This window comes from Epinephelus moara, chromosome 21, assembly GCF_006386435.1.
Source record: "Epinephelus moara isolate mb chromosome 21, YSFRI_EMoa_1.0, whole genome shotgun sequence".
NCBI classification, from domain to species: domain Eukaryota; kingdom Metazoa; phylum Chordata; class Actinopteri; order Perciformes; family Serranidae; genus Epinephelus; species Epinephelus moara.
Window position 1 is genome coordinate 39,003,939 of NC_065526.1, and position 10,007 is coordinate 39,013,945.

The following is a 10,007-nucleotide window of genomic DNA, read 5'->3' on the forward strand; positions in this document are numbered from 1 at the left end:
AACACTTTATCTGTGTGGCATTGTATAGAGAAATATTTTTCTATAGATTGCAAGTATCATGATTTATCACCTATTTGGCATAATAATGCCCTGTTATCTGGATCAGCACCCTTTAGTTACTCACAGTGGTCTAATCAAGGTATTTATGTTTTGGGTGACGTTTTTAATCATCAAGGCTTTCGTTCTTTTCACGATTTAAAGGATTCCTATTCGCTTCCAGGCACTTCTTGGTTTTTTTTATCTTAAGCTCCGCACAGCACTTAAAACATATGGTGTTCCCTGGAGTACATCTCTACCTCATCACCCTTTGGTAGCTGTCCTAACTAACAGTACTAAATTGGTAGCCTCGATCTATAGAAAACTCTCCTCACATGATTACAAAGCTCTTCCAATAACTGCTAGTTGGGAGAATGATTTTAAATCTCTCAAGTTTGAGTGGAACTGGTCAGTCATTTCGAACACGGTATTTTCTTCTTCTAAAAATATGGCTCATCAGATTATTCATTATAAATTTATACATAAATTTTATTTTACTCCAGAACGTAGATTCAAATTAAAAATGACTGACAGCAATTTGTGTACCAAATGTACTAATTCTGCAAAACGAGACCTTTTACATATGTTTTGGTTCTGTTCTGTTATCACACCTCTTTGGGAATATATTAACAACATTGTCAGCACTATCATTGATAACGCTCTTTCTACATGTCCTGTTTTATATCTTATTGGATATAATCCAAACATATCACTTACATTTAAGCAGAAACGAATAATATTGGCAGCATCTACTGCTGCAAAAAAAAAACTATTATCAAAAATTGGTTTGAATCTACAATAGACATGAAGAGAACCTGGCTTACTTTCTTTTTCAATGTTTGTCTTCTGGAAAGGTCAACGGCCAGAATTAACAATGCTAGAGCTGATACTGTATTTAATTGGAACAGTGCTGTTGAGTTAATTCAGGAATTTTTGAATGACTCATGACTGTTAAAAAATAAACAGAGTATATTTATCCATTTACTTACTCATTTATTTGGTTCTTTATGTACACTTATATTGGATTGTTACGGACTGCTACTTAAGATGTTTGTGGGAAGAAACCCATGATGGTACCAACCACCATCTCTATTATTGCATCGCTGCATTTTAAGTGCCATGATTCCTGTATATGATATCTATATATTTTTTTTATACGTACACTAGCCAGTGGCAATATTTCTGTATGGTTTTTTTTTTTTTTTTTTTTCTGTTGTTGTTATTCTCATTGTTTTGTGTGTGCATGGGTTTGTTTTGTTTGTTTGTGATGTAATTATTCTGTCAGATTGCAGCTTCCAATAGGTGATCTACTGTTTTCTTTACTTGTTGAACTTGCCTTACAACAATAAATAATTGTTCACAAAAAAAAACCTCACAACCGCTTGTTTTCTGTGTCAATCTCTCCCTTTCCACTGGAGTCGTACCGCATTCAGCAAAAATAGCCAAAGTACTCCCAATCTTCAAATCCGGTGAAAAAAACAATCTGAGTAAATATCGCCCTATATCCATCTTGCCTACCCTCTCCAAAATCCTGGAGCGAGTTGTCTACAATAGACTCAACAATTATTTAAATAACCTGAATATCATTGTTGCATCTCAATATGGCTTCAGGAAGGATAGTACTACCTGTATGGTAATACTTGATCTCATTGAAAAAGTCAATGATGCAATCAATAACAATGACTGTGGAGTTGGAGTTTTTTTGGATTTGTCAAAAGCTTTCAACACAATCAATATCGACATCCTAATTAGGAAACTGCAGCACTATGGCATCAGAGGCCTAGCATTGGACTGGTTTAGCAGTTATCTATATGGAAGGGAACAATATGTCTACGTGAAAGACCACAAATCATTGAATAGATCTATTAAGCACGGGGTTCCACAGGGGTCCATTTTGGGACCGCTTCTCTTTATACTGTACATCAATGATTTTGTCAATTCCTCGAATGTGCTCTACAAAGTTTTGTTTGCGGACGATACAAACCCATTTGAGCTTGAACGACTTCAAAATAAAGAACTTTTCGAAATTGACAAGTGGTTTAAATGTAATAAACTCTCCTTAAATGTCAGTAAAACATTAAAGCGAAGGCTTAAAACTACTAGCCTAAGTGTTGTGTGTTATGGTCCACAGATTTGGAATCAGCTTGATGCTCACCTCAAAACCGCCCGATCTCTCTCCATCTTAAAGAGGAAATTAAAAACTGAATTACTGTCTATGTATCTATAATTTTCTTTGAAAATGTCGACTGGGATCAATGTCCTGTTTTTGTTTTGTTTAGGTTTGTCTGTAATTTATTAACTGTTTTGTGTATCCCATGTTGTGTTGTTTTTGTCCCTTGTTGTTATATGTTAAATGTCTTGGGCCCCCTCCCGATAAGCTTTAAGTAGCTTCTATGGGGTGCCCCTTTTCACATGTCGTGGGGTTTACTTTGGTATACCCTGGTGCTGATGTGTGTGCAACTGTACTTTTTGTTGGCATGTGAATGAACTTGAACTTGAAACTTGAAACTTGAAACACATCTTTTAATTCTGCAAGAGAGATTTCCTCCGCTAAGGTGTGAGCATCTTCTTCTGACAACTTAGGCAATTTAAGATGAGCTAAAAAGCTGACACATTTACTTTTGTCAAAGACTGTATCTGATGAGTATAGGTCAGAATAAAATGCAGTGAACGTTTTATTAATCTCTGAGGGATCAGTAGTGATAGATCCATTCTTGGTTTTAATTGAAGGGATATCTGCAAACTGGTCATTTGTCCTGATCTTCATAGCTAACAGATGACTGGGCCTTGAACCCTGGAAGTAATAATGCTGCTTAGTTCTATTAAGTAAGAACTCTGATCGTTGTTTTAGGATTAAGGATATTTCCTTTTTAACCAATTCATACTGTGTATACAAGTGCTCAGAGTAATTCGCTGACAAAGCCGTATCTATACGTGCAAGTTCATCCCCTAATTTTTGTAACCTAAATGAACGAGCTTTGCGCTGATTAGAAGCCAACACAGTTACATTACTCCTAATGAAACCTTTTACTGTGTCCCATAGTATTCTATGATCACTGACAGATCCCAGATTAAACTCTGAAAACTCACCTAATTTATCTATGAACTGTAACCGAAAATCCGGATTTTCTAGAAGAGTGGTGTTGAAACGCCATCTGGTTGCACGGGAGGGCGAGCTGCTGAAGGCAGAAAAGCAGAGGACACCTTTGTGATCTGAGAGCCATGGGGAGGAATGTCACACCAGAAAATGTTTTAAACAGCTGTGGTGAAACAAATATATAATCAATTCTTGATGAGGATTCATGCCGATGGGAATAAAAAGTATAATCTCTGACTGATGGATTGACTGCTCGCCATAAGTCTGTAAGGCCTAAGTTATTGGACCAAGCCCTCATTGCGATGAATGCAGATTTTTGGTCATTTGTTTCTGACGAGCCTGATCTATCCACAGTTGCATTCCAAACAACATTGAAATCCGCACCAACTATAAATGAATATTCGCTCAACTCCAGCATTTTATCTGTTAACATGGAATAAAAATTCCTATCATAAGAATTTGGGGCATAAATTGACAAAAAAGCTATTTTCCTACCAAATACCTCAGCTCTGACCACTGCCAGTCTGCCTGCAGTGTCCCCCCATGTACCCAGGATCCTAATTTTAAGGAGGCGTCTAGCCACAATAGCTACTCCTTTAGTCTTAGAGCAAGCTGATGATGATGCTAGGGTGTGATAATGCTTATCAGACAGATGCTTAATATCATCACTCAGGATATGTGTCAGACATTTTGACTGTGCTCAAATGAGCGTGACAGCACAGGTAGCCATGCTCAAATGAAAAACGCCTCATCACTGAAAATATTACTCCGCCTGTATATGTTTTATTTTTTATATTTTGACCTTGTGCTAATTCAGTGAAGTAGAAGAATAGTAGGATAAATATATTGTGTATATATGCAGAATATGCAGAAGTAATAAATACTTACATGTAAGAGAAGATGTAGTAAATGTACGTATATCTGCAAGTGTTCAGCGTACAGCCATATTTAGCCTACCGGTGGTAATAAATACATCTGAAATATTTTTTGGTTCTTCATTTCACATTTAACTTTAACAATAATCTGAAAAAAGCCGCCTGAAAATGGATCATATAAGCTATCAAATTGTTGATCAATGAAAGCAGCATATATAAATATAACTGTTAATAGAATTTCATTGTAGATCAGCTGTGTTGGTGAGTCGTTGACACGGCACCTGCTACTAACTTAAAATGACTGTAAAGTCGGCAGACGTAATAACTCAGTAACTCAGTAATCAGTCCATGAATTATTTTTTTTCAGCGGATCTTAGTTACTACTTGATTGAGCTAGCAAAGTAGTTTTGTGTTGCTATGTGCAGTATTTATTCAGTTTTGGAAAATCATGATGTCTCCAAAAAATAAGCTGCAGTTGGCAGGCTGACAGGGGGCTGACAGGGACTAGTTTACGCTAGACCTAATGTATTTCCATTGAAACAGAGAGAACACTAGCAAAAAACTTTTATATTTTGAAAATAAAAATAATATAAACGGCTCAGCATCACGTAATTACGTAAAAGGTTTATTGTTCTAACAATATCTTTTCACGTTTTAACAATATCTTTTTTCACGTTATAACGTGAAAGTATCACGTTATAACGTGAAAGTATCATGTTATTTCAAGATATGACATTTTCATGTTATAACATGAAATTATCACGTTATTCCGTGATAAGATGTTTTCACGTTATAACGTGATAACATGTTTGCAAAAAATAACGTTAAAGTGTGGTTTTACATTATTTCAAGATAAGATTCACATCATTCTACGCTTCTCCCACTGTGAACTGGCATGTGTTTCAGTGAGCTTGTACGTCGCCATGGAAAATGTGGATTCTCCACTGTCGAGATTTCTTCGAGGTCGTGGTGTACCAGAAGACTCCTTCGCATGGAGCAAGATCATGTAAGTGTATTTTTTACCGCCCACCATCTAATGCAAACGTTGTGTATGGTTAGCTTACGGTGGCTAATTTAGCTAATTAGCCTGTTAAGAAGCTACACGCTGACTATGAGGGAGAAAAACACACATGGAACTTGCTATGGGTTGGGGAACTGCAATAGGCTACATACTTCCATGGGAAATATGGGCTAGAGTGATGCACCATCAAAGTGATTTATTAGTTCTCATCTATTAAAGGTAGAGTCTGGAGTTTTGTTCGTTGCAGCTTGTAAACAAAACATTCAAACTGGGCCCCTCTTCTCGGGTTCAACTGTGTAGCATCCTGCCCCAGACAGCAGCAACAGCAGTTGTCAGGACCGTAAAGGAAAGGAAATACAATCCGAGTGAAGCGCTGGAGCCATGGGCCGATACCCGGCCGTCACCGGCAACGGGAGCCTCCAGTGTTTTGTTGTAACGGGCAGGAGGGCCGTTGTGGTGAGCTGGGAAGCAGGTGTTAGCGGCGGATGCTAACCGCTACCGCTAGCCGAAGTTAGCATCGAGCTAGCTCACCACGATGGCCCTCATACTTGTTACCAGTTGAGGCTTTAGTTGTCGGTGACGGCTGGGTATCCACCTACGGCTCAAGCGCTTCACTCGGACTGTATTTCTTTTTCTTTGCGGTGTTGCTGCTGTGAGCGAGACGTGCTAGCACTCGCTAACATCCGGGACAGCTAGTGGAGCTAGTAGCCCTCCTACTCTGCTGCACGTAGCTTGGGTCCATGTCATTGGTTCGACAGCCCATTGGTTCGACATCCCATTAGTCCGACTGTCCGCGGTGCTGAACGGCTCGCGGCGGGCGTATGGTGCGCCGCGACCGGCTTGAGGCGGAGCAGGCCATGAGGCTTATGTGTTTGTCACTTTCTTTTTCATTTTAACCCACACCATGATCTTTTCCTGACCCTAACCAAGTGGTTTTTGTGCCTAAACCTAACCAGACCTTAACCACAGGGCATCATGATGATTTCGGAACGGACTTAGGAACAATGAGTTTAATATGGTCGGAACAAAGGGATGTTGAATCAATGGGCTGTCGAACCAATGGGCAGTTCCCACGTAGCTTCACCTGAGCTCTGTCATCAACACATTAATACTGATAATAGTGCAATAATAATAATCAATTTAATGAATATAATGCAGGGCTGGGCAATTAATTCCACAAAGGGCCGCTGTGGCTGCAGGTTTTTGTTCCAACAAGAGCACACAGTTTGACCAATCAACAAAAACACAGTTACAACTGTGACATTAAACTCCAGTTCCCAGTTGGTAAGAGCAAGGGTATTATAGAGAATGCCACCTACTGCCCCTCTGTCTTTCCTGTGTGTGTGTTAATGTAGTCTTGTACTTGAGTTGTAATTATTATGTCTGTCTTGACAGATTGATGCCACAGTCATTGATTTTATGGATGACGACACTGGCTGGCTACATCCCATCTTATGGAGATAGGATTGCAGCAAGACGCTTCTGTTTGCAACGTCATGGTGCAAGTACAAAAGAATCAACAAAAACTTCATTGCTTGAAAAACTGAAAAAAAAGATGGCCATTGGTGGGAATGATGATGATACTAATAACCAGGAGACTTCTACAGCTAAACGGAAAAGAAGTTACGCAAAACACAACAAATGGGCAGAAAAAGCAACAAGAAAAACTGAGTTGGGGTGGATCCACGAAGTCCGAAAACGTGGGGGGGGGGGGGGGGGCAAGGACCCTTGATGTCCCCAAAGAATCCAAAAAAAGAGGACATATTACAGTATGCCAAAGACATTTTCTTCCCAAAAGGACAAAACAGAGTAGGAAAATTTGAAGCATTTAGTCATGACATATTAGACTATCAGGAGGAAACTATTTTTGATAACGTTATTACAGTTGGAGAACTGTACAGCATACTTAAAATGGGAGTGTTGCGCTTTTACCTGTGCACTAAGGCCCCAGAAGACACGGAAGATGAAGAATGTGATGGGGGAAAATCAGATGTGAACAAGGATGTTCATAATGACATGTTAGAAAAAGATGAGCAGCCTTTTCAAACTGTTGCTATAGAGGCAATCCTAGACACATCTGAGATGATGCTTGGCCCCTATCTTGGAGAACCCATGGCTGGCCAAATGGATGACACTTTGATATATCAACCTGGCCTGCAGAACGATGAGGACATTATCATCACATCAGACCTCATTCCCAGAATAAGCTCAGCACTCAGTACTCCATACACTGCATCTATAGGTGACAACACATTGAGCATGCCTCCCCCAATAAGCACAGCATTCTCTAATTCAGACACAGCATTGACAGATGATGAAGCTTCCAGCATGCCTCCCCCAACAAGCACAGCATTCTCTACTTCAGACACAGCATTGACAGATGATGAAGCTTCCAGCATGCCTCCCCCAACAAGCACAGCAAACGTTACTCCAGAGTCAGCATCTATAGGTGAGGTAGCAAGTAGTTCTACTGTTTCATATGATGTTGTGCATATCACCATAAAACTTCATAGGGTAAATCTTCTAGAGGAGATGATAGGCCAATTCAAGGATTCAGCACTTCTCAAGCATAACCTGAGATACACTTACATAGATGAAAAAGGAGCTGACGCGGATGGTGTCTCAAGGGATGTGTATGCTACATTTTGGACCGAGCTACTGGACCACACAGCTGAAGGGGACGACCAGAGGATTCCATCTCTGTGTCCTAAGTGGCAAGAAGAAGAGTGGAAATCCATTGGCCGAATTCTACTGAAGGGATTTCAAGACCATGGCTATTTTCCCTGTCGCCTTTCTCCTGTTTTTGCAGTGGCACTTATTTTTGGTGAGAGTGAAGTCTCAGATGATGTGCTTTTTGAAAGTCTTCTGTATGTCAGTCAGTCAGACAGGAATCTGATCACCACTGCCTTAAAGGAAGATCTTTCAGAAGAGGAAAGGGATGAGCTGATTGACCTTCTGGACCGTTTGGATGTAACAGCACTTCCAACACAACAGAATTTAAAAGGCATCCTTCTGAAAGTGGCACACAAGCAGTTGATCCAAAAGCCAAGATATGCATCTGAAAAGATGTCCTTTGTTGCTGGTTCCTCCCTAAGAGAAGCTTTTGCAAGCCCACAAGATGTCCTGCACATGTATGAGGACAAAAAGCCAACAACCAAAAGGCTTTTGAAAATGCTAGATGCCTCTCCTTCAAGTCAAGCAGAAACCCAAAGCTTTCGTTTCTTGCAACAATACATCAGAGGCTTAGATGAGGCAGGTCTCCAAAGAATTTTAAGATTTGTGACAGGGTCAGATTTCACGTGTCAACAAAATTAGCATCATGTTCACGGCAGTTGATGGACTTGCACGAAGACCTGTTGCACATACTTGTGGTCCAGTTCTGGAACTGCCTTGGACATACGGTTCCTATCCGGAGCTACGCACTGAGTTTGACAGTGTACTGATTGACAAAACATCCTACAAGTTCAGTCTAGCTTAGGTTTGTTATATTATGATATGCTCATCTTAGCTGGAGGTGCACATAATGTCTAAAGATATTCAGAGCAGAGCATTTTATGACCTGTCAAGTTGATGCAAAAAAAATCCCTGTTACTTTAGTTCTTCCAGAGTGCAGCTCAAGACCTGACCGCTGTTCTATACTCGTTACCTGTCTGGGAGTTCTCTAATGAGTTACCTAATACATGCTCTGCATGTAAATGTACTGTTACGTGAAAGAGCAATTTGATACTACAATGATTGTTCTAAATATTGCTACAAAATGAATGTAGACTTGCACTTATATCCATTGTTTTTTTTATTGATTATAGATTGCACCTTAATGTTGGGAAACACAAACAGTTTATTTTATGTAATGTTTACATTTTTGATATGCATATCTGATCTTGGATCTCATGTCAAATAATAGTGCACATAGTGTTTAAAGATATCAGAGCAGAGCATTTTATGACCTGTCAAGTTGATCCAAAAAAATCCCTGTTACTTTAGTTCTTCCAGAGTGCAGCTCAAGACCTGACCGCTGTTCTATACTTTTGTTACCTGTCTGGGAGTTCTCTAATGAGTTACCTAATACATGCTCTGCATGTAAATGTACTGTTACGTGAAAGAGCAATTTGATACTACAATGGTTGTTCTGAATGTTACTACAAAATAAATGTAGACTTGCACTTATATCCTTTGTTTTTTCATTGATTTTAGACTGCACCTTAATGTTGGGAAACACAGTTTATTTTGTGTAATGCTTACATTTGTTTTATTTTGTAAAAAACAAAAATGAACAGGTACCAGGAAGAAAGCACAAGAAAGAGTCCTCGAGTTGTGTTGTTGTGTGCCCCTTCCCCTGAAGCACAAATCACATCGTACTGAGAAACATAACCACACTGAATTCTAAATTCTGACATAACTTGGTAGATAACATCTCATTCTTACATCCTATTTACCCCTCTTTCATGAACTTATGGAAACAAATTTAAATTATTTGTTGCTATATTCAGATGAGCATGAGCACTACACTGTGCTGATGTGCAAATGTACAGTGTAGGCAAAATAGATCAAGAAATTAAAACAACATGATGGTTGTGATCTTGCTATTCCTCATACATTAAATGTTCAAAACTGGTTCAAACTAATAAAATCAACTGTTGACAATATAGCCCTGCCTTAATACTCCAGAAATCATGGGGTAATTTCTAAGTCTTTTAGAATGCATGCTCTCAGGAAAAGATACAGCTCTATAGCTTCATCTGGTGTGGTGGGTGAGTGTAAGAAGTTCTCTGCCATTATAAGGCAACACATGTTGAATACTGTTTCATCACAAGGGTGAGGTCCTCTCTGTTGGCATTCTTCTTTACAAGCCTCCACTGCTTCCTGAGAGACCTCTTTCAGGTGATCTTGTCCTCCAAATAGATGAGGGATGGTGTACATGAGAATCGGACGTCCACTTGGAGCTACTGCATTTCTGCTCTTCCGGATGATATGGGTG

The 10,007-nt window shown here is 39.5% G+C and overlaps 1 protein-coding gene across 3 annotated transcripts; it reads left to right on the forward strand.

Moving 5' to 3' along the window:
* Nucleotides 1–4,893: 4,893 nt before the first annotated feature.
* LOC126408977 (uncharacterized) lies at nt 4,894–9,093 on the forward strand. 3 transcript variants are annotated; one of them, XM_050074813.1, is made up of 2 exons: nt 4,894–5,014; nt 6,425–9,093. In XM_050074813.1, exon 2 carries the CDS (start codon nt 6,761–6,763, stop codon nt 8,342–8,344), a length of 1,584 nt encoding a protein of 527 aa, XP_049930770.1. In that variant the 5' UTR covers nt 4,894–5,014; nt 6,425–6,760; the 3' UTR covers nt 8,345–9,093. The 3 variants fall into 3 exon arrangements, with proteins under 3 accessions (XP_049930770.1, XP_049930771.1, XP_049930772.1); XM_050074814.1 differs by lacking the exon at nt 4,894–5,014 and adding an exon at nt 5,109–5,248; XM_050074815.1 differs by lacking the exon at nt 4,894–5,014 and adding an exon at nt 6,278–6,313.
* Nucleotides 9,094–10,007: the final 914 nt, after the last annotated feature.

What these genes read in the sequence shown, in the direction of transcription:
- LOC126408977 (XM_050074813.1), top strand. Translation starts at nt 6,761, where the DNA reads ATGTCCCCAAAGAATCCAAAAAAAGAGGACATATTACAGTATGCCAAA.